Source organism: Durio zibethinus, chromosome 26, assembly GCF_047325235.1.
Source record: "Durio zibethinus cultivar Kanyao isolate XHJ-2024 chromosome 26, ASM4732523v1, whole genome shotgun sequence".
Classification (NCBI taxonomy): domain Eukaryota; kingdom Viridiplantae; phylum Streptophyta; class Magnoliopsida; order Malvales; family Malvaceae; genus Durio; species Durio zibethinus.
The window spans coordinates 12,378,342-12,402,354 of record NC_143187.1 but is presented as its reverse complement, the minus strand read 5'-3'; the positions used below and the strand labels follow the sequence as shown (position 1 = coordinate 12,402,354).

The following is a 24,013-nucleotide window of genomic DNA, read 5'->3' as shown; positions in this document are numbered from 1 at the left end:
AGGCAAAGGGCTTAGTCAATTCAATCGGTCAGTCAATTTTTCCAAACTTGACCTGACTTCATCAAATCAGTTATTAATCGTTGGCTCGTCGGTTGCTTATAAATAAGCCTCCAAAGCTCCCTCAGCTTTGCAACATCTACAAATCTTTCTTTCCTTTGCTCAAAGCGCATATCTCGACGTTCTACTTATTTTCTCCTACAGACGATTCATACAAATTTACCAACAGAAGAGATCGATCTTAAAGAAAAACATTGTCACGTTACTCACGTACATGGCTTCTTTACAAGCTTCTAGTTGTCTAGTCTCTTCTTCTTCAAAGCAAATCCATGCTGCTATGTCGGTCCCTAAGCTTCCATCAATCCGATTTTCGGTTCCCAAAGTACCAACCCAAAAATTGTCCGAGGAATTGAATACTAGGGATGGGTTCATGAACAAAATCCCAGTTGTAAAGCTTGTCAATAGGACACCATTGGTTCAAGAAAGCTCATCTGTTTCAATGGCTACTGTTCAACTTTATGCTATCTTAGAGGCTGTTGTTGATAGAGTGGAGATGCACAAAAACATCGGCGAACAACGAGAAAACTGGAACACCCTTCTCCTTAACTCCATTAACATGATCACTCTTACTGCCGCAGCCATGGCTGGTGTTACAGCAGCTGGCGGCGCTGGGGTTTCTGTTTTGGGTTTGAAGTTGGCATCCACTCTCTTGTTCTCCGCAGCCACAGGAATGTTGGCCTTGATGAACAAGATCCAACCCTCACAACTTGTCGAAGAGCAACGTAATGCAACAAGACTGTTTAAGCAGCTTCAGAGCCAAATACAAACCTTACTTGCTGTTGGTTCTCCAAGCAAAGAAGAGGTGAAAGATGCTATGGAGAAAGTTTTGGCCCTTGATAAAGCTTACCCACTTCCCTTGATAGGTGTAATGCTTGAAAAATTCCCAGAAAGTTTAGAGCCTGCTATCTGGTGGCCTAAAAACCAGTCTCAAAAAACAAACAAAGAAAAGCGCTTCAATGGAAAGGCAGAGAGGAATGGGTGGACTGAGGAGCTGGAAATGGAAATGAGAGAAGTGGTTGAGGTGATTAAGAGAAAAGACAGTGAAGATTATGAAAGACTAGGCAACAAGGCATTGAAGATAAACAAAGTTTTAGCTAAATCTGGGCCATTACTAACTGGAATTGCAGCTGTATCATCTATCTTTATGGCCAGTACTTCCAATGGGACATGGGCAGCAATAGTACCAGCTGTTGCAGGAGCTCTAGCTTCAGCTGTTAACACATTTGAGCACGGTGGCCAAGTTGGTATGGTGTTTGAGATGTATAGAAACAACGCCGGCTTCTTTAAACTTGTGCAGGAATCAATTGAATCAACTCTGGATGAAAGTGAGGTGGAGAAAAGAGAAAATGGGGAGCTGTTTGAAATGAAGGTGGCATTGCAGTTGGGAAGAAGCTTGTCACAGCTGAGAGATGTAGCCAAAAGATCCAGTTATTCTCGAATAGAAGGAAGCCCCATTGATGAATTTGCAAGCAAGCTGTTTTGATCTTGGAAGATTCATGATTAGAAAATGTGCATATTACAAGGATTATTCTTTAATTCTTTGATTCAACCACTGATAATTTTTTGTATAATTTGTAACATTATATATACATATACTTCATGGCTCATGCATAAAAATTATTCAATAATGTACATCTTTTTTTTTTCCCTTCCCATGCGCGTAATCTCTACTTTGTTTATGTCCATTTGGAGTCAGAAATTTTACATTTCAAAGTAAAAGAATTGAAAGTTATTGGCTGACGTAAGATCACAGCATCAGGAAAGGTCGAGATTGGACGGTTTTGATTATCCCTAATAATATAATAATAATATTATTATTATGTTGACATTTTGACTCTTGTTCAATTACGGGGTAAGGAAACGTTGACTAAATTTGAATGTGTGTTCAACATTGTATGCTTCGACTGGGTCCAAAATTTAAGCCCAACTAGTTATTTCAAAGCCCAGTAATTGTTGGACCATCAATCTGCTATGAATTTCCTCCGTAAAAACACCTAACGCTAAAGAATGCGTTAATCAGGCCATAAATCCTCATATATATCATACATTAGGTCTGATTTGGAAACCGATCGATGAGTAGAGTAAAAAATGTTATAATCAGTGGGGAAAAAAATTGTTAATCACTGAATTAAAGTGCCAAAATCTTTCTTTAAGTTAAAAATGGAAAACATCCACTCCATTAATCGTGGAGAAAAGTCGCCATTAATGATACTCCGTAGATCGCTAGCTCTCTCTCTCCGTTCTATACTCAGTTGAGAAACTTTTCTCCTTTTCAGGCCAAAGCCAATCCTTTTTCCTATCTTTCTTTTGCCTCTAGGTTGTTTTCTCTTTTATTATTCTTTTTTTTTTTGGGTATATATAAACAAAAGTTGTGTTTATTTTTGAAGAAATTGATAGATATCTTGTTCAAATTTTGTTTCTTTAGGCGTTTTAATTGAAGACAGAAATTATGTGGGCAGTTTTGAGGCGGAGAGTTGCTTCTTCTTCTTCTTCAGTCAGTTTTAACTACTTTGTTTATTCAATTATTATTCTTTGCCATTTTCTACGTACTTTCTACAATGTAATAAAAAAATTGTGCCTTTTTTTTTTTATTGTTGGCCCAGCTAATATGCCAATCCTTCCTAGATGCTCGATCTTCACGATGTTACACTTCTACTTCAAATGAGGTAAATCTTCAATTCGAATACTATCGATTTATATAATTTGCTTCACATTACCCAGGTTGAATCTGCTATCACTTCCATTAATGGCTTCCTATTTATTTGTTTGTTTATACTCTATAGGCCTATATAAAGACTTTAGTTTCCAGAAAAGGGTCATCACAAATTTCAGGAATTGTTAGTTCTAGAGGTAATTGGAAATTGCCCAATATCTATCTATCTCTTTACTTGTGAGCGGCAAAGAAATCTAGATATTTACTATGCTCCTTTCATTTTTCTGGGTTCATGTGGTTACAGGGTTTCCAGTTGGCTCAAAGCCTCTAAGGTTTGTTTATCATGTCTTCTGCCGCTATTTCTTACTGGTCTTTGTATCTTGAAACAATTTCCATTTCTTTTTATTGTAGTTTAAGTTTTAAATATGAAACATGAAAAAGTAAATGCAATGATACATGAAGCAGCTTGTAATAAATTAATAAAACAAACAAGATATGTTCTCCTGTATCTAATTTTGGTCTTCTGTTTCAAGTTGTACCTTATTTTTCTCCCAAATGTTTTTGTATTATACAGGGAAGTTTTATTGCTTGTTCAAACATATCCTTCAATGTGTGTCCACACTAGATCATTTTCTGTTGATACCAGTAAGACATTTTCGTAATTCTTTCATGGTTCTATTTTTTCTTCAAGTTAAATATGTGTTTCAGTCCTTAATTCAAATGCTCTCTCTTGGCAATGAAGGTGAACTTGTTGACGCTGTTGTTCCTTTCATGGGGGAATCCATCACCGATGGCACTCTAGCAAATTTTTTGAAGCGTATGTTGTGCAACTGGTTATTGTTCAACTTTCTTTGTCATTTTTTTTCCTCCCTAAACTATTTTTTTTTTGTTTGAAAGGATGCAAATTATATACTCATTTTTTAAATGGAACTTAGTCATCTTGGTTAGGTGTTTGTTAAAACTCTAATTCCTCTTATTTTTTGTGATTTGGGAGCAGAACCTGGTGATCGTGTAGAAGTAGATGAGCCAATTGCACAAATAGAAACTGATAAGGTACTGTCAGCTAGGTGACATTCTTTCTAAGCATCCATGTCTTCAGTTTTGACCATTACTAGGTTTGCATCAACTGCAAATAATATTTTTCTTCTCTATTCTGAATAATTAAGGCTTTTTTGTTTCTTATATGATGCAAATAGGTGACAATTGATGTAAGTAGTCCTGAAGCTGGTGTAATTGAACAGGTAAATATCAGATACATTTCAAGTTTGTCTACTTAATATGATCTTAAGCTAATGTTTGTCTGTTTCCAGTTGGTGGCCAAAGTAGGTGATACCGTGGAACCAGGGACCAAGATAGCTGTCATTTCAAAATCTGGTGGTGTAACTCATGTTGCTCCATCAGAAGAAAAGCCTAGCAAGACAGCTTCGGAGCTTTCTTCTGCAAAAACAAAGAAGGTAGAGACAGAGAAGCCTAAAGCAGAAACTCCACCGAGCAAAGAAATGCCTAAAGCACCTTCTCTGCCTCCCTCTAGACCTTCAGCTAAGGAACCTCAACTTCCTCCTAAAGAAAGAGAGAGAAGAGTAAGTGCCATAGGAATCGTATTTTTCTACTCATAATATTTCTTAGGACAAGCACATAATATTTACTAACCTTTTCTTTTTGCTGTCTATTGTACATCATCAAAGGGAAAAATTGCAGCTACTTTAACATCTTGCAGTTTCTGTGATTTCAGGTTCCTATGACTAGACTTAGAAAGCGTGTTGCAACACGCTTGAAGGACTCCCAAAACACTTTTGCAATGTTGACTACATTCAATGAAGTTGATATGTAACTGCCACCCTTTTTTATAGTAATGTTGTGGAATGTGAATTCCTGCTCTTCTCTTTGCCTAACTTTTTATTCTTCTGGTCCTTATGATTCTACAAGGCATAGAATTTATGCTGTTAGGAACTTATATCTTTTGATCATGTTTGAAATGGATACACATATTTTGTTGTGCTACTCAGCATTCACAGCTTTCTCATGTTATTTGAAGTTGGTAATAACTTATTTGCTCATTTGCCCCTCTACTTTGATGTATAATTCCAGGACCAATTTGATGAAGCTCCGGTCTGACTATAAAGATGCTTTTGTTGAGAAGCATGGAGTAAAGTTGGGACTTATGTCAGGATTTGTGAAGGTATCATTCACTAAGAGATGCAGATGTGTGTTTGCGTCGTTGTATGCTATTCAATCCTCATTTAAAATGTCTCATCTTCTTTCAGGCTGCTGTTAGTGCGCTTCAGAATCAGCCAATGATCAACGCTGTAATTGACGGGGACGACATAATTTATAGAGATTATGTTGACATCAGTATTGCTGTTGGTACTCCAAAGGTCTGTCACAATTTCAATCAATCGAGATAAAGTGATTTAATAATGTTGTTGGGATTTCTTTCTGCAGTAAATCTTACATTCGGTTTTCTTCTATTTGCATGATTATGCTGTTTATAGTTTTATGTGGTATCTTTTCCATGATAGTTGTAGAGGATTTCATGCCAAATATTGCATGGAAGAACAGTTAAGAAAAGAATGCTATCAGACACCATTTACGTATCCCAAGTTCTATTTGAATACAATATGCAGCTTCTTTGGGACATCTGAAGCCTTAAATATGGTAAAAAAAACTTGGTTAAAGAAACAAATATGGTGAAAATTAAATTGTGTACAAAGTAATAAAAACTGTGAGTATTATGGTCCATTTACCTTAAAGTTCAATCTGGAGCTATATTTCTTGAGGTTTTAATTCAAGGCATTGCTATCATTCACTTCTGTTCTAATTTTTCATTGAGCTCTTGGAAATAGATGCTCCTCATAATCTTAGAATTTTGTAGTCTCCTTAAATGATCCTTTTTCTCGGGTGTTTCTCATCTAGCAAAACTCATTCACTTGATAATTTAGTGTAAAGAATATTCTTCTTGCAATTTATCGTTGCTTTCCATATTCTCTGCCAGCATTCTACACCTTTTTGCTATACATGTGCAAAAGCCCTCAACTGTATCTTGGTTTCTTGTTCTCCATCTGTATCTGAAATTGGGCTGCCTCCTTTTACTTGCTTTTCCAGGGCCTTGTAGTTCCAGTAATCCGAAATGCTGATAGAATGAACTTTGCTGAAATTGAAAAAGAAATAAACACCCTTGCTAAGAAGGCAAATGATGGGTCTATATCAATTGATGAGATGGCTGGAGGCTCATTCACAATATCTAATGGTGGTGTTTATGGAAGCCTCTTAAGTACTCCAATTATTAACCCCCCTCAGGTGCGATTCTTTACAGTCAACTTGCTCCCACCCCGTGTCCAGTCAACACACACAAATCTAGCACATATTCTCATGAACTCATAGTAGTGAATAATCAGTTAAGACATTGTTTTCTGGGAAATAAGCCAATAATCTGTGTGAAGGCTTGTTTTATATGCTAGATCCTACATGTTTGTTCCAAGTCCTTTTCTACTAACAGTTGTCCTTTCTGACTTTATTAGTCGGCTATCCTGGGAATGCACTCCTTAGTTAGCCGTCCAATGGTTGTTGGTGGAGAAATTGTTCCAAGGCCAATGATGTACATTGCACTGACATATGACCATCGACTGATTGATGGAAGAGAGGCGGTGTTCTTCTTGCGTCGCATTAAGGATGTGGTGGAGGATCCACGGAGACTGCTGCTTGATATATGAGGAAACCATTTATAGAACTCTGATTTTAGCAGGGCTGGGATATAGCATGTATTTTCTTCGTGTAGAATAAATAGCAATGCTCATACTTTTTATTGGTGTCGAATAAATAGCAATACATTTTTCCCTAGTGTTACTGACATGTTAAAGGGCCTAGTTTCATGTGACAGAAGTTTCTGTTGGTTGAATATTTTGTCCATAAAGCATCCCTTTTGTTTTGATTGATTTTCCTTTAGCTAATGGAGAAAACAAGCAGCTAAGTCAATGAATGACTAATCTTCTCAACAGTTGAAGATGAGGGAGAAAAATGGATAGGTTTTGTCTATTCCCCTTTACTATCTTACTATTATACAGTAAATCAACTTTTCTTTTTATAAAGAATAGCGGCTTATTTTTCTTTGAGACAATCAAACAAAACACTATGAGACAGAAAAGGAAACTCTTTAATCAATTAATCACCTATTTTTACAGATTAACGAATCAATCCTATTCCGAGGAAATTTTTGGCCGGTTCCAGAGCCACCCACCACATGTGCTTGGGTTAAAAACAATTTGTAGCAGTCAACCATCGACCTGGCAATGGTCTCATTTGCCACAATTCATGGAATCCAACCCAAACCTCACGAACTCTCCACTTCTTTCCTTTTTAGTAGTTAATTATTTTCTCCATATTGATATCTCTCAACTACATGGGTCCCCCAATCAGTTACTCGAATCCCGTGTACTCGTTTCTAAACTCAGCTCAATCACAGTCCAATTACGTTTGACCAAGTTGGCACTGTAACTGGCTCCTCACTTCTAGGGGACCGAATTCTTGGGTCGCCACACTTTAACCTTTAACAAAAGCAGAAACATAGACTAGATGATTCCTCGTCATTACAGGCAGCGGTTAGATAAAGTAAGTAGATAGGAGAAACAGTACAAGAGAGTAGGATATGAACTATGAAGAGAAAGAGACAGAGATTGGGAAGTGGTGAAATAGCTGAAAAGTCCTTAAGCACCACTCGCCGATGATATGGTTTTGTTGGCTATTTGTTTTTCTTGATTTGGCAGAGAAACCTTCCTCCACCCACTGCTTTACTACCAACCAGCTATTTTTTTAATTCCAAAATATTATTTTTTATCCATGTAATTTCTTTTACACACACGCACGCATATATATATATATATATATATATATATATATATATAAAAGGCTGTCCTTTTTTATCTATTAGCCCGGAGTTGCCAGAGAGATGCTCTTTCGCGCTCTCTGAATTGCTCTCTTTTTGAAGAAGAAGAAGAACGCAAAGAAGGGTTCCTTGTAAGCTTTTTCACTTTTTGGTTTTCTGATATTGCAGTAATAGTTTTATGCCTAACAACTAGGTATCATTTGTTTTCCTTTGTGATGTTTTGAGGAACATGATTGAGATCTTGATGACAGCATTGGTTTCTTTTCTTGTTTCGTTAAATAACCTTTTCAGTTCCGATCACTTGCATCTCAAAAACTTTGGTATAATGGCGTGGTTTTTGTTGGAGATGGTCTGATTATTTGTTGAATGTCTCTATTGGATATCTCAATGATGATTTTAGATCTTCTTGGGTTATCATTTGTGAAGAAATTTATTTGATGTTTTGGTTGGTATTATGGTGTTGGGTTGTAACATTGAAATTGGATCGATCCGTTGCGTGTGTGATTTCGAAGCCAGTAAGCATTTCCATTGAACTACTCCTCATCATTCACCACCCTTCCGTAGAAATAAAAGGTGAAGGAAATGTAGGCTTTACATGAATATAGCATGCTTCTATTTTGTTTGCCTTGTGTTTATCATGTTTTTCACCTTCGGCATTTTATGACCAACGTTTATAGTTGAGCGCCATATATGGCACAATGCTGTTAAAATCAGTTTCCCCTTTCAATTAGAACGCTCCAAACAGGATTTCCTTTACTACTGGTAGCTCTAGTTGTTTATTTTTTGTGTAAATCTCCTTGAACATGTGTTTCCTTTACATATGACTGAGCATGACCTTGTGTTTCCTTAGACATGACTGAGCATACTTTCTTTATCTTCAACTGCCAAAATTTTGAAATGGAAAGTGAATGCTATTCTTAGTGTTACGATGTTGTGTTATTGCTTATTTCTGAAAGGTTACTCTTCATCAGATATTTCAACTTTAGATGATGAGGGGAAGCCTTTGGCAACTTGGGCAATCGATTACACACCGTCTTGCTCAGGCTGACAAGAAGGCTGTAGCACGTCGGTACTTTGCTTTGGTGGCTGATCTCAAAAAGACTGTTCTTTATGATTTCCACATTGCTAATGGTGGGAAGATGGTCCCATTTGCCGGATGGAGCATGCCCATTCAGTACAAGGACTCAATCATGGACTCTACCGTAAATTGCAGGCAGAATGGTGGACTCTTTGATGTATCCCATATGTGTGGGCTGAGCCTTAAGGGAAAGGACTGTGTTCCGTTCCTTGAAAAGCTTGTCATTGCTGATGTTGCTGGGCTTGCCCCTGGAACAGGAACTCTAACTGTCTTTACAAATGAGAAGGGAGGGGCAATTGATGATTCCGTGATCACCAAAGTGAAGGATGATCACATATACCTGGTTGTGAATGCAGGCTGCAGGGATAAGGATCTGGCTCACATAGAAGAGCATATGAAGGCATTCAAGGCCAAAGGAGGGGTGTCTCATGGCACATCCATGATGAGAGATCTCTTCTAGCTCTCCAGGTTAGTCACTAGACTATTCCAATTTTATGTCTCCATGTCTGATTCTCTTTATGGATTAATTTTTTCGCTTCCTTTCAATTTGCTGGTGATTGTTGAGTCAAACATGCATACTTTCCTACTTTCTTGAGTTTTAGTCGCAAAGTTTGTCCTTAGCCTTAATAGTTTGGTCTGCTTGCATGGTTTTAAGGTTATTGAGAAAATGACTTGCCTGTAGCATTTGAAGTTTGAACTAATGTATTTTTATTATTTTTTTCGTTCAGCTCTTATTACTTCTGTTTGTAGTTTGCCTCTCACTATACATAGAAAATGTAGTCTTCTTTTATCAATGATGGTAGATACGGATTAGGAAGATGCAATTTGATTGAATTTGAAGATAGTGGAATGTTCTCTTCAAAAGTTGAAGTAAATGTCTTCTCTCTTGCAGGGTCCTCTTGCTGCCCCAGTTCTTCAACATCTGACAAAGGATGATTTGAGCAAGCTATATTTTGGGGAATTCCGAGTATTGGATATCAATGGCGCAACATGCTTTCTCACTCGGATAGGGTAATCTTCCATTTGTTTCTTCTTGTTATTGAAAGAGATGGTTGGCATGGTGATGTTATCACTTGTTGGGATGCTATGGAGTATAACTGATGAGTAGTCTCTTTAATCTATTTTCCAGGTACACTGGTGAGGATGGATTTGAAATCTCAGTTCCTTCAGAACAAGCTGTGGATCTAGCTAAAGCAATCTTGGAGAAATCTGAAGGGAAGGTTAGGTTGACAGGACTTGGAGCTCGAGACAGTCTCCGACTTGAAGCTGGGCTGTGTTTGTATGGTAATGACATGGAACAACATACAACACCGGTAGAGGCTGGACTGACATGGGCCATAGGGAAGAGGAGGAGAGCCGAAGGTGGATTCCTTGGGGCTGAGGTAATCCTCAAACAACTGGAAGAGGGTCCATCAATCAGGCGTGTCGGCTTCACCTCCACAGGCCCACCTCCAAGATCTCACAGTGGAATTCAGGATGATAAAGGAAACAACATTGGTGAAATCACCAGCGGAGGATTCAGCCCCTGCCTCAAGAATAACATAGCAATGGGATACGTGAAATCTGGATTACACAAGGCAGGCACCAAAGCTAAGATTTTGGTAAGAGGAAAGGCCTATGATGGTGTTGTCACAAAAATGCCATTTGTACCAACAAAATATTACAAGCCATCATAGATCAAATTCACAGTTCAGCTCCATGATTTTCAGATTGTTTCATGTTTTTGAGTTGTTTTATTTATTTTAACCGCTGCCGGCAATCAATACTAATGTCCCCTCTTTTTGTATTTGCAAGAAGCTCATGACATTACTTGCTGAGTTTCTTGCTTGTGATGTGTTCAATCCTAATTATTGACTTCCAATTTTCTCGAATAGAACAATTCTAACATATCATCTATATATAAAAATATAAACTTTAAAAATATTAAAAATAAACGATATAAATATCATAAGAATTTTAAGAAACAACAAATTTATCTTTAAATTTTTAGCATTTGTATTTATATAATAAAAATGATTTATCATTAAATATATAGCTTTTATTGGTTAATTATTTAAATTTAAATATAAAAGTAATAAAAATAAATAACATAAATATCTTTATGAATTTTAAAAAATAAAAAATTTATCTTTCAAATTTTAGCATTTATTTATTTATTTACTAAAGATTATTTGTCATTAAACATATAGCTTTTTATTTGTTAATTTTTAAAAAAATTTAAATTAATTAAAAATTTACAAATAAAATTTATATCAATTTAAACTACATTAAAATTTATCTGTGGGATATAATGAATGTGTTGTTGAAAATTAACCCAAATTTACTCTTTATCTTTTTTTTTTTTAAATTTTTTTGTTCAATTTCATAAGTAATAATTCAATCAAATTCATATAAAATACATTTATCATCTTCTGGGTTGTGATATAATATAAGTTCGTGATATTTAACAAAATATAAACAAAATCTTTCTCCTATTGCTCAATTACTAATTGTTTTAGTCTAAATTATTATATCAAAACGAGCATGCCCCTAAAACATTTAATTATATCTTAAGTAAAATATATAATTTTTTATTTTCAAGATACAATTTAATTTACTCTTTATATTCTTTAATGGTACATATTATGAGTCTTTAAATATATTTATATTTTTCATTTATTTAATTTAGATTAATTAAAATTAAAGTTCATACAAAATTATAAATTAAATTATCAAAATATTATTAAGAAAGAATAATACACGTATTATATTAAGTTTGTATGTTTAATTTTTTTTATGATAAATATACCCTTATATGTTTAATGATTGCAATTGTTGATTTCATTTGTTACAATATTTCTAATTACTCTATACAATCACGTTTTAACATTACAATGTGAAAGATAATCTAATAATATAATGAAAAATACTATATATCAAAATTACTGCAAAAGATTTATTTGATTTATGGAAGCAACACCGATTTGATTCACTAGTCAAGAATAATATTATGCATCTGAAAATTATCCATTATCCACAATGTAAATTCTTAAACACTGAATCATAAGATTTTTCGTAGAGTTTTTTTTTTCTATGCTGATTTTTTTATTTTTCTTTCTTATTCTCTATGTGATTCATTATATAGTTTCATATAAATGAGAATTATCTCATTCTTAATTTAGATAAACATATTCATTCTTGTGATAAAAAATATATATTGCAAAGAAAAATCAAGTTGTACTTATGTAATTTTTTATAATTTTATAAAGAATTAATATTTTAACAAATTCATAATTAAATTTAATAATATAATCGTATTTATCTAGTATATAAAATTTTAAATTAATTAGATATTTTTGTCACAATTGAATGTAAATATTATTTTTCAATATATATTTAATATCACTAAATTCTTTATATTAAAAAATAATTATTTTAATTTATTTAAAATTTAACGTGTATTTATAGGACAGATCATAAAATGTATTGGCATAAATAATAAGAAACGATTTATAAAAACTAAGAAAGTATGCAAGTAATCTCTCGTGTGTGTATATATCAAGAAGAAAAATTAAGGAAAATAGAGTAAATTGGCAAATTTTCATGATCGATTCTCTTTCCTTGGGTCAAAAACAAGTTCATGGAAGGACGATGACAGCCAAAAAAACCGGCACCGCTTAGGGGATACGTTACAGTATTTTGTCATCTTATGGCAAATGAAGTTCCGGGTTCCGACATGCTTCTCTGAACTGAATTTTTATTCACAAGAAAAATAAAAAAAAAATCGTTTTAATTTCGTTCAAACAAATGAATTTTTGGGAACCATCCAAATAACTCGTGGCGTTAAGCATTAGTCTATAACAAAAGATTCTTCTTCATTTTTTTTTTTTGTTCACATCTGATTGTATCATCCCTTCTCTCCAAGACGACTTCATCTAAAACCATCTTAGGGCGTCTTCCTTTATTTTATTTTTTTTAATTTAAAAGTTTTCTGGTTTAGTTCTTGATCACTTGTATCCTATTTGATTTCAATTACCAACTTTTAGAAAGCGTTTTAATCAACGAAGACAAGAATCGCTTGTCGATGAAATGAATTGATAGTGAAGCTCACATAAGCGAAAACTAGCAATTCCACTCTGTTTGATGTTTATGAATAACAAAGTCGACAGCTTTCGAATTTAATCGCCAAATTTATTGATGGCTTTTTCTCAAAGCTCTGAAATTTTCTTGTTTTGATTGCCCGTAAATGTCGGGTAGTTTAACTGGTATCATTTTTTTCCTTTTTTCCTCTTTTGAAGGCTATATATTAGGATGGTTCGATGATGTTAACGGTAAATCCTCCGGGACCCATCAGCAAAAGCCAGACATTTCTAGGCAATACTACCCTTCATGGTAAACTGCCTTGTGCTGCAATTTACCATAGCCTACAAGGGGTTCACTGTAATAATGTAGTTCATATTCATAATTCATTGCCCTCATGGAAAGATTCCAGTAAGCTTAGTACCCTTCTTGTATCACATCAAGTCGCTCCAAAGAGATGGCTGGTCAGGATTTTTGAACCTGAACTCTTTCTTTTTACTTCTTTTTTTTTTTTTAAATAAAATCGTGTGTTTTACATGTTCGAATTATGATTTTAACTGTAGTGCCAATCGCATGGTTCTCTTTCATCCGATAATAAGTATCGTTCATCACGGAATATAGCAATCAGCTTATTTAGGCAATAGAGGAATGCCATTGACCGCGGAGGAGGTGACAACATAAAAGTAGATTCAGTGATTTGCTTGATCTATTTTTGTGGAAAAGGTTGACAGATATGCAGCCTTCTCGTAATACTGTTGGATTGATGTTGTATCAGGAGTTCATCAGTGCTGGGTGAATGCATATCCGTTGGGCTGCACAGATGGACTGCGGAAAGAACTTGTTGCTATGAAGGAATCTGGGATCAAAATTTAAGTAATGCATAGTTATGGCGGAAGCACCAGTGTGAGATTCCAGATTTGTGCAGAGGAGGTGAGTGATCCTACATGTTCTAGCTTTTACATTTGTCCAAGAGATCCTTTAGTATACCGGTAATATTCAAAAATTTAGCTACGTCCATTTGTTTGAAGCGCTATAAACTCTTTCAAAGATTTTTTTGAAACCATCAGTGGTAAGGAAATTTGCTGCATGAAAACTTCCTACTTGACCATGCAGGTTAATGAGTGTATTTGATGGCTGAGCATTATATTCATTACCATTTTTTGTACACCACAGCCTACTATAGTTAGATGGTCATCTACACGTCCAGTGTCAGATGACACCCTGCATCAGTGTAAAGGCTTCTGTGCTCTCATAGCAAATGCATATTTTATAAGAGGAATGGCATGGTGAGATGCTTTTAGAATACTGGTTGAAAAACCTCCACTTTTGTCAAATGTTAGCTTTTGTATCTTTTATATGGTGTTTGAAAAGTAGATGCTAACATTTCTTTGGTCATCCTAGAATCTGCTGTGTGCATATATTTAAAAAGTAGATTTTGAAAGATGCATTCTTACAGCTTTGCTAAAGGCTTCCAGTAAAAACTCTCCAGCTAGAGCAAATGGCTGTGGTCAGATGTGCCGAAGAGCCATCAGTTGCTAGCCAAATGCGATTAGTTTTTAACACGCTTGAGGTGAGTGAATTGTTAACGGAAATAGATGATGTAACTAAGGACTTTGAGCTCCAGACGGGCTTAAAAAGTTTAGGTTCTCAATTATTACTTTTTCTTGGTTGATCAATATATGTTGCAGAGTAAGTTTTGTCAATGATTATGGACCCTAAGTTAACAAATTGGTTAGATAGTGATCCATTAGTATAAGAAACAAATGCCTTGATGGGATAATAATATTTTTCTGGTTCAAAATTATGTTGGTGTTATCCTTTTGCATGTGCCCTCCCTATTATTGCTAATTGTTGACTGGTTTCGCTGGCTTGTGCAGTTAGTTAATCCACAGTGGCCAAAAGTATAAGTGCTTCAACGTTGACGAGATCTGATTTTCTTAGGATCCGATGTTGGAGCTTTGGTTCTTTTGTAAATTAATGATGCAGGAACATATAGAACACTGAAAAATTGCCTATATAACTTACGGTTTTTTGCTTCTCATTCAGATTGTAGAGACTGAGTCTAAGCTCATTGTTATTGCTACCATCGTTCACAAGACGGCCATGCATAGATCGTGGAGTGGATTTTAATGTGATAATTTTGATGATTAAGTAATATGGAAAAATAGAAATTGAAAGAAGAATTATTTCATGTGATAAATTTGATGTACTGCACATGATTTAAAATTTACTCAAAAAATTTCCATTTAATCAGTTTTCTCTTCAAACCATGAAAAAGTTTAAATAAATAAAGATAATGGAAAAAACATAAAAACTGCAAATGTCTAACATATACAGAAACTATAACTGATCTGGGGAGGTAAAATCTACAGCAGAATCCTTAAGTGTCTTCCGAGCACGCCAATAGACAGCAGCGGCAGTTTCTGATGTTCCCAACTGTTTAAGGAGTTGAAAGAAAGTGAGCAGCACAGAATACAAGTCGAAATCCGAGACAATGGTCAAATGAAAGAAATCACATTGAAGCTCACCTTAGTCTCCAGGGAATAGTAATCTTTCCATAAGCTAGCGTCCTGGTCATAAGCTGCAAGTGCAGCTTCATACAACTTTCGGGCGTTTGAAAGAGAAGCTTCATCACCAAGAGACGCGAGGTTTGACTCTAATTCAATGCAATTTCTATATAGAGCAAGACCTGGATGAGGTAGAGTGAGGAATCTACAATTTGAAGAAGATGCAAAGTTAGAAACTTCTAACATCAAGGAAGGATTTCTAGGCAATTTAGTCTTATTTTGCTACTCAACACACAAATACAAGTCATTTTTTAATTCCTATGGAAATATGATTGAGGCAAAATGAAAGCACCCAGAAACTTTGACACAAGACGAAATAACATACCGCTTATACATCTCTCTAGCATGTTGAAGTCCATCCTTTTGAAGAATGAAATTAACTACAGCTGAAGACAGAGAAAATCCATTCTCACTGCCACCATATCTAGCTATAGAATTGAGAGAAAGCTCAATCAGCTTCTCAAAATACTTCTTCTGGTCTATAAAGAATTTGAGAGCCTGCAGAATGAGATAGCATTAAAACGGGGCTTTCATGCTCACAAACTTCATTGTCTTATTGTTTCTGACGGAAAAAAAATGAGGAAATAAAAGTATAAAATGCTCATATGCAGTTCACAACTTCAAATAATACATATTTCAAGTACAAACAATGCAGATAATAAAGCACAACTGAATAAGCAAATCTACTATGATCTTTTGCTACATTATTTAGGCGAATCACGGCTTCAGTTGCAGCATGAGGTAATCCAAGTTCACTCCACAAGGGAAATGATTAACCAATAAAAATCAGAGACTTTAGGAGAGAAAAGAAAAGCAAGAATAAACTAATGCTGAAACATACCATTAGCCACAAGTTTTCAGCTTCTGATATTGACATTTTTGTTAAAACGGTTTTGAGAAGTTCAAAGATGGATAATGCATCAGCCTTGCTAGGAGAAAGAGAATTCTTTGTGATACATCTAATTTCTACTGAAACCCTTAAAAGCCATAACTCTACAGAATATGAAAGTTTTCCACTGCAAAGCTTCTGCGCTACCTTCTTGGCTTCCTCCAATCTCCCAAGTTGTTCATAAAATGAAATATATTGGCAAGCAAGTTCTTCCGTAAGACACCCCATTGTTTCAGCCGTCTCATAAACCTTCAAGATATGTGAAATGTAACTCGAGGCATGATCGGATAGGCCAGAGGCTTCCACTTCTCCTCTTTCAGAAGCAATGACATCCATCAAAAACTTTAAATACAAATCAAACATCTTGGCCGAAGGCACAATTTTTGTTGCCTCTTCATACAACTGCACATGGCAGAGAGATAATACAGTCAATATATGATTTCATAGACATGATTGCAAGAAATTTACTCGGTAACATATAGTTAACAGTTTCATACCTGAACTGCCTTCTGCAACTGAGAAAGCATGGCATCTTCATTCTTCTTCCCTGTAGGTGAGGCATCAGACATTTCAAGTCTTGCTAGCCAATCCCAATATTCCGGATCAGCTGAAAAGTCTCTCTTCATACCACCCAGTATCTCCTCAAGAAGCTCCTCTGAATCTGCCACCTCTATGGCTTCCAGTATCTCAAGAAATTGTTTCCTGAGGCTAAAACTAGAAGGAAGTGCTTGAATTGCTTCATTATATATAGTTTTAAGTATACCTGAAGCATGCTCCAAAAACAAATTCAATTTCTTCTCAGACTCTTCATCTGACCCATGATCATCATTTCCTCTTTCTTCATCATCAAGGGACATAAACAAATCTTTGTTTTCCTCTTTCCATTGCTTCTCACCGGCATCCTTCTGATCACGAGCCAAAGTTCCTTTATCCTCCCCAAGAGCAACCTTTCGAGCTTTTAACTTGTTAAGGTAAGTTAGTTCCATTCTAAGGTACTCTACCCAAAGGTCTTCTGAATTAGGACACATTCTCAAAGCACTCTGCATTAAAGCTCGAGCAGCCGCCACATTTAAATTATGATCAAATTCCCAAGCTGCCGCATATATCCAAACTCCTGGCACCTTAGGATGAAACCTAATCACTTGAGCCAAAACCTACATTTAAAAAAAAAAAAAAATTAAAACAATCATTCACCTCTAAAAGCAAAACTAACCCCCAAAAATTATTCTTTGCCATTTTTCTTCACTTTCTCAGAATCCAAACAGGAAAAAAGTAAATAAAAGGTGTACTTTTTTCATTCGCCCAAATCGACAAATTTAATCAATTATTCACCCCCCAAAACCAAAATTAACCCCAAAAAACTATACTTTTTTTCCATTTCCTTAACTTTCACAGCATCCAAGCAGAAAAAATAGATAAAAGATGTACCTTTTTCATTCTCCCATTTTTTCTCTGCCTACAGAACTCAAGGTACCGAAACCAAAGCTCAATATCTCCTTTGTATCTCATCACGGCGAGTCTATATATCTCCATGATTCTGGAGACGGAGGCAAAATCGGAGACCGATTTTCTCGTCTTAGTATTCTTGCCTTGGCGCACGAGTTCACGAGTGGCAGCTTTCTTACGGAGTTGGCGAAGCGAGTCAAGCTGAGTCTCGTAGTCGATGTAGGCAATGAAATCTTGCTTGAGAGGAGAAGGTCGCTTGAGTCGATATTCGAACTTGCGGCGTTGCTTTAATATCTCGGCGATCTCGCGGCGAGTGAAGAGACCGCGCCGTTCGAGGTCGTCGAGCTCGTCTACCATGCGCTCCAGACGGTATTGAACTACGTCCGCCATTGTGTCTTCGTGTTGAGTCAATAGAGACGGTGTAACGCAGTCTGACTCGGTGTTTAGGGTTTAAGAAAGTGAGGTTTGTGGTTTGTAGACGGCGAGAGAGAGACGACATATTGGAGTTTGCAGCGGCATAGAGTTTTCTGAATATGGGCTGACTTTGGGCCTGACCTCAATCTGAATTTAGGCTTAGCCTAACCCAATAAGAATTTCATCGTTTTCTGTTTTCGCCCACGCCCTTTCCCGCAAGCCCTAGCCTCTTGATACATAATTCATCTCCAAACGAATAATTGCCATTGGCATAAGTAAAAAGACACATTTATCTCCAAACGAATCTCACTCCTAGTATTTGGCTTGAGATGAGAGTGATGAATATACTTATGGCACTGGAAAATCTATATTAGAAAGAATAAGCTATTCTAACTTGCTTTCACTTTGAAAATTGCTAAACATGTTTTTTGATATTTTAGCTGAGAAGAAAGAGATAAGGTGGAAAGGAAAGACAATTGTGACTTGCAACCAAAAAATATGGCCAAGGGGTACTAGAGTTGTTACTCTGGGACACACTCTAATACTTAAGTCAGTATGATACCTAATGTAGGTTTAGGAAGTAAGGAAGAAAATAAGGATTGTGAAGTGTGTGGAAAACTTCTATAGAGAGAAAGTTAAGAGGATGATTGGTTTAGTCTATGTTACTTTGAGTATTTGATTTTTCACTAACATTTTACTTGAGATCAAGATGATGGCTTGACTGATATAGTTGACAGTTGATAAGATATCTATGTGGAGCTTAATAAAGGTCTATATGAGTGTAATAAAATTGATTTTAATAATCCTAGGCAGGCATAGGTCACATTTAATGATCCCAGGAAAGTTGAGTGCTAATGGGTCAGTTTTAGAGTGATTGCTTTGACAAGTTATTGGTAGGACCTTGGGTGAATCCTTCAGTTGACTTAAACATAATAATTATCCCTTAGGTCTGAGAGGGTTATAAAGTGACCGCTTTTAGACTATTTTCCTAAGTTTGAAAAAAAAAATAATAAAAAAAAATTAGAGCAAAAGTGCTTTGGTGAAGCTCTTTGTGTCTTGGAGAGCTTGATGTGATGACGTGTCTTGTTATAAGTGAGATAAGCATCTTTAGTGAGTGATTATGTTGAGATGTCCCTGTGGTTGAGGTAGATGTTTTGGTGAGCTCAATTGCTAATGTATCATGCTAGGAACCAGTGATTATCCTTGGGTAAGTTAGAAGGTTGGTAAAGTCACAAGGACTAGGAGGTGAGACTTAGGAAAATTTTTTTTACTTATCTGCAAAGCGCACGTGGTCAGAACATGTCCGGTGGGGTAGTGTGATGCATATGCCCGTGTTTTTTAACAAAGCGGCTAGACACACTACGTGTCTAGCTTCTGTGAAAGGTTGTCAAATACATTTAATGGGTGTGTTTTTTCAAAATGCACTATTTTTATGGCCATTAAATGGTTGCATTTTCTCAAATGCATCGATTTTAAGAGGTGAGTGAAAAGTCTTTCAAAGGGAATTAACGTTGACATCGATTTCAAGAAGTGAATTTATTTTTTCACCAATCTCAAGAGGGTGGTTGGAGAAGTATTAATGGTTTTGGATTTTTCACCCTTCAAGAAGCATTGAAGTGATCTGTATATTATCATTTCACTTTTACCTTTTAGTTAGGTATAAATAAGGGACTTGGCCTTCTGAGTCCTATACTTTTGCTTGCTATTTCTAAGAAAGATTTTTGTTTCTATGTTTCGTCTTATCTCTATGTAAGATTGTGAAAAAAAAGAAAGATGACTTTAAAAAGAATTTGTCTATATTAAGGGTTTTAGTGAGGATGATGAAGAAAATACTAAAAAAAACTAAAAAAGTAGCTTGCCGTTGAATTTGTTATTTCATCTGAGGTTGATTACCTCATGTATTGTAGTCAAACAAATCATACTAAACATGGCTCTTTGGGCTTTTCCATGGTTTATTGGAGTCTTGGGAGTTTATGCCATTTTACTGGATTTTTAGGTTTTGAAGCTTGATTTTGATGACATATGTGTTTTTGAGCTGATCAAGCACCCTAAAATCTTAATGAAGGAAGTAAACTGAAATGGTGGCTTCCATCCTTGAATATGATGATTACTCTGCTCATTGAGCTCCCTAATGGTGTTTCAGCGAGTGGAAAAATAAGAAAAAATCACCATTGCCACATGTCTAGTCTCATTCACCTTGAATGGATGAGGATGATGTTGGAAGAAATGGTGATTATACCAATTTCATATATTTTCTTCATACTATTCTCATTTATGACTAAAAAGGCAAAATCCTAAAATGTTTGATAAAAGTTATTTCTAAAGGCTTCCATTTATTGAGTTTTGATCTAGCTCGTGATGGTTTCATGTAAAAATCATAATTTCTTGGATCTAAAGTCAAAAGGGCATAATGATAGGGAATCAAAGCTTGATAAACATATGAAATCTAGCTTTCATAGTAGCTACATGTTCATTATATTTCACTTATGAAATTTCTGTAGGGAAGAATTGGCTAGACAAATATCATTGCTGTCCCTTAAGGCTTTTCATACTTAAGTTGTAGTCTTGTAATTTTCAATAATATATACATTTTTGAGATATCAATAAAATGAATTTATCATTATCCTTGTCTTATCTGATTGTATTGCTCTTGATTATTATAGTGTTGATCGATAATATAATCTGAAGATTACTATTTACAGGATTTGGCCATCTATTTGTTTGCAAAAATTTACTAAGATAAAAACAAAGGAATTGGCTAAGTCGTTCAAGTAAACTATTCAGTTATTACTTAGCATAATAATCTAGCCAAGTTCAAACCTTTTTCAAATATGTTGATATTGTAGATGCTAGTGTTTAGCAAAGAATAAGTTAATAGAGCGGACATTGAGTAGTGAGATTAAATTTCAAGGACTCGTGCAACTTAAACCAAAATGTATGATCAATATGGTAGAATTCGCATGTAGTGAGTCAAGTTATTTCATAAAATATAACAAAGTAATGTAAATTAGTACTGTGAACTAAGCTTTTCTTCATTAGGAAGATAGAATTTTAGATTTAATAGTGAAGCCTATTGGCTAACCTTAAATATTGCAAGAAGAATAAATAAGTAAAGGTGAGTATTGCCTTAGAATACTTAGATGTGATAATGAAAATAAATAACTTGTTAAAAATAACAAGGTGTACATTATTGTGAAACAGTTGATTTGCTATTTGAATTTTAGCGTGTCGGCCTTAGTTTAGCTAAATTAGTGTGATGTTGATTATGGTGAAATAGAAGGATGATGCATAGGGTGTAATAGAAATGCTATCGGGAAAGCCTTAATGTAATAAGTAGAGATGCCAGAGGCATATTGGGTGTGATGGCATAGAGCTTTAACGCAAGAGATGAACGTGCTAAGGGCACATTAGGCATGTTGACACAGAGCTTTAACATAAAAGATGAAGGTGCCAGGGATATGTTAAGCATATTGATGTGGGCCTTAATGTAATAAAAGATAAATGTGCCAAGGGCAAATTGGACGTGTCGGTAGGAAATAAGATTTATGTTAACCTATATGTCTTAACGCAATAAAAAAGGTGCTAAGGGTAGTTGAAAGTGTTGGTGCGAGATCTTAACACAAGAAATGAAGGTGGCAAAAGCACGTTGGGCATGTCTATAGGAAGTGGGATCTATGTTAGCTTATATGCAATAAGAGAGGTGCCAAGGGCACGTTAGGCTTGTCGGTAGGAAGTGGGATCTATATTAACCCATATACCTTAACGTAACAAAAAATGACGCACAAGGTACGTTGAGCATGTTGATAAAAAGTGAGGACTGTGTTAACTTATATGCCTTAGTGCAACAGAAAAATGGAGCGCGGGGGGCGTTGTAAGCTATAATTTTGAGAAAAGCAATAGCATGCCATCCATCTTCGTTAAGATATTTTCTTATAGAAAATTATTATAATGCCTACTTAATTAATTAATTAATAGTTGATATGTATCCAAATTTACTATAATAATCTCATCTTCCATAATTAGCCAAAGTTACTATAATGCTATCCTATCATAATTACGAAAATAACCCTCATAACATAATTGATCAAAATTACTATAATGCCTTTCCAACCATAATTACGAAAATGCTTTTCTATCTTAATTGGCTTAATTACTATATATCCCTCTTACCATAATTACGAGAATACTATTCGTACCATAATTGGTCGAAATTACTATAATACTCTTATTAAATTATATATTAAATTTTAACAAGATATAAAATTAACTACATATGAAATTACTTAAATACCTTTGCCATTACTTCATGAAAATTTAACATGTGACATTTTATGAAAATTATTATAATACTCTTATTAAATTACATTTTAAATTAATTACATAAGACTTAATTACATATTAAATTACTATAGATAATAAATATATTTTTTATAAAAAATAAATATATTAAAAATAAAATTTGAAAAAAATTTATTAGCCCTAATATCAAGGGGCAAAAAGCTATTGTTATTAATAAAACTAACCATTGGCTAAGAAAAAAAAAGTAAGTAGTAACACTTAAAAAAATGAAAGGTTAAAATTAAACAAACAATAAGTTGGAAACAATATTGATTTTCAATATAAATATTGCAAATTGATGTAGATAATAAAATGAAGTGCGAAAGTGATGAGTGGTATCTTTGTGGGGATATCATCGATTATGTTCATGTTTGGTGGCCTAATTGACTAATTATTGAAAACTAAAATAAAAAACTTAACAAAAGAAGTGATGCATGTAATGTTATATTTATCACATATTAGTAAACTAACAAAGTCATTATATATCGGATTATATTAATTAATATTGATTAATGGGTAATTACTCTAGTACCTTGTTGTAATATACCCAAATAGTAGTATGATTATTATTAAGTCTGATCTCGATTCAATTTTGTATTTAGACCCATAATGAGATAGGTCAATTTTGACCAAAATGTTAGAGGAGATCCTACTCTCATTTTTATATATATGAAGCAAACCTATTGAGTTTCATAACTTTCGTTTTAAGATCGAAAAGCTTATAAGGTCAACACCATTCTGTGGACTGTAGATTAAATGGGATTGAGCTTTTACTCATATTTAGGTCAGTTTTAGTTTCTATTAAGTTGTATTAGTAACCTCGTGAGTTTTTAGGTTGAATCCAATAGTTGACATTAGAGCCATACTCATTGTGAAGGTCACTAACCACTTCTATTTAATGTGATACCACCATTAAAGCTTCAAATGAAGCTTTTAATTTTTTGAGCTTTTAGATTCATGCTATTTTTGGCATTTTTGGGCTTCAAATTCTTGTTTTATTGTTGTGGACTTTGAAAGTGGTTGAAATTTGGTTCTTTTGGTATAAAATCATGCGAAAATGGCAAGTTTTGAATGAATCAGGTCAGGTTGGGTAAAAAAAAAAACAAGATAGTTAGGCAAAAGAATAAGCTATACGCACTCGACAGTATGCGTGAATTGTTGTCATACAACGCCTACTCGCTTGTTTAGTGCATGCCACATGCTATAAAAGCCTTTATGGCATGCGTGGTACACATGCCAGATGCACCTCAATGAGCATGTGACTTCCAAAAAAAAAAAAAAAGTCGAGAGAAATGAGAAAAGGAAGTATGACGAAAATTGTATTTTGTCCCCTATTGTTTTTAGGCCATTCTAATTTAGGCCAATTTCATTTTTCTTTTTTCCATGTTAGGTCCTATTTTCCTTTTTTTAGATAATTTTTTTCTAGGCAATTCAAGATTAGGTTATTTGGCAAAAATTAAGGGATTTTTCGTTATTGTTGGACCAATTTAATTTTTCCCACTATGTTGGGCTATTTTTCCCTTTCAGGCTATTTTCTTTTGGGCCATTTAGAATTAGACCATTTAGTGAAAATTAAAGAGTTTTTTTTTTTATTACTGTTTGGCTATTTTGTTTAGGCCAAATTTAATAATTA

At 34.8% G+C, this 24,013-nt stretch overlaps 2 protein-coding genes and 3 pseudogenes across 5 annotated transcripts; 4 read left to right on the top strand and 1 right to left on the bottom strand.

Moving 5' to 3' along the window:
- Window positions 1–117: 117 nt before the first annotated feature.
- On the top strand, window positions 118–1,689 carry LOC111318814 (putative F-box protein At4g22030 pseudogene; annotated as a pseudogene).
- A 401-nt stretch (window positions 1,690–2,090) lies between these two features.
- LOC111275208 (dihydrolipoyllysine-residue succinyltransferase component of 2-oxoglutarate dehydrogenase complex 1, mitochondrial-like) lies at window positions 2,091–6,642 on the top strand. The gene is made up of 15 exons (XM_022860389.2): window positions 2,091–2,374; window positions 2,483–2,551; window positions 2,661–2,723; window positions 2,841–2,907; window positions 3,015–3,042; window positions 3,285–3,355; window positions 3,453–3,527; window positions 3,708–3,763; window positions 3,907–3,951; window positions 4,021–4,290; window positions 4,443–4,537; window positions 4,799–4,889; window positions 4,975–5,085; window positions 5,813–6,007; window positions 6,229–6,642. Exons 2-15 carry the CDS (start codon window positions 2,507–2,509, stop codon window positions 6,418–6,420), a joined length of 1,404 nt encoding a protein of 467 aa, XP_022716124.1. The 5' UTR covers window positions 2,091–2,374; window positions 2,483–2,506; the 3' UTR covers window positions 6,421–6,642.
- A 948-nt stretch (window positions 6,643–7,590) lies between these two features.
- On the top strand, window positions 7,591–10,532 carry LOC111275209 (aminomethyltransferase, mitochondrial pseudogene; annotated as a pseudogene). Of its 2 annotated transcripts, none has more exons than XR_016334038.1 (3): window positions 7,591–7,720; window positions 8,561–9,135; window positions 9,560–9,681. The product of XR_016334038.1 is annotated as an aminomethyltransferase, mitochondrial pseudogene, transcript variant X2 (transcript). The 2 variants fall into 2 exon arrangements; XR_016334037.1 differs by lacking the exon at window positions 7,591–7,720 and adding an exon at window positions 9,797–10,532 and having other exon boundaries at window positions 9,112–9,135; window positions 9,560–9,678.
- A 1,623-nt stretch (window positions 10,533–12,155) lies between these two features.
- LOC111274276 (uncharacterized) lies at window positions 12,156–14,767 on the top strand (annotated as a pseudogene). Its single transcript, XR_016334185.1, has 4 exons — window positions 12,156–13,190; window positions 13,290–13,409; window positions 13,502–13,656; window positions 13,840–14,767. The product of XR_016334185.1 is annotated as an uncharacterized LOC111274276 (transcript).
- A 178-nt stretch (window positions 14,768–14,945) lies between these two features.
- Window positions 14,946–18,127, bottom strand: LOC111275207 (uncharacterized). The gene is made up of 6 exons (XM_022860388.2): window positions 17,611–18,127; window positions 16,680–17,336; window positions 16,135–16,584; window positions 15,619–15,791; window positions 15,255–15,438; window positions 14,946–15,162 (listed from the first exon to the last, which is right to left on the bottom strand). Exons 1-6 carry the CDS (start codon window positions 18,016–18,018, stop codon window positions 15,067–15,069), a joined length of 1,968 nt encoding a protein of 655 aa, XP_022716123.2. The 5' UTR covers window positions 18,019–18,127; the 3' UTR covers window positions 14,946–15,066.
- Window positions 18,128–24,013: the final 5,886 nt, after the last annotated feature.

What these genes read in the sequence shown, in the direction of transcription:
- LOC111275208 (XM_022860389.2), top strand. Translation starts at nt 2,507, where the DNA reads ATGTGGGCAGTTTTGAGGCGGAGAGTTGCTTCTTCTTCTTCTTCA. An exon ending in TTGCTTCTTCTTCTTCTTCA is followed by an intron (nt 2,552 to 2,660) that starts GTCAGTTTTAAC and finishes TTGTTGGCCCAG; the next exon opens with CTAATATGCCAATCCTTCCT. An exon ending in AAGCTGGTGTAATTGAACAG is followed by an intron (nt 3,952 to 4,020) that starts GTAAATATCAGA and finishes GTCTGTTTCCAG; the next exon opens with TTGGTGGCCAAAGTAGGTGA.
- LOC111275207 (XM_022860388.2), bottom strand. Translation starts at nt 18,018, where the DNA reads ATGGCGGACGTAGTTCAATACCGTCTGGAGCGCATGGTAGACGAGCTC. An exon ending in AGTTGCAGAAGGCAGTTCAG is followed by an intron (nt 16,585 to 16,679) that starts GTATGAAACTGT and finishes TGCCATGTGCAG; the next exon opens with TTGTATGAAGAGGCAACAAA. An exon ending in ACTATTCCCTGGAGACTAAG is followed by an intron (nt 15,163 to 15,254) that starts GTGAGCTTCAAT and finishes CTCCTTAAACAG; the next exon opens with TTGGGAACATCAGAAACTGC.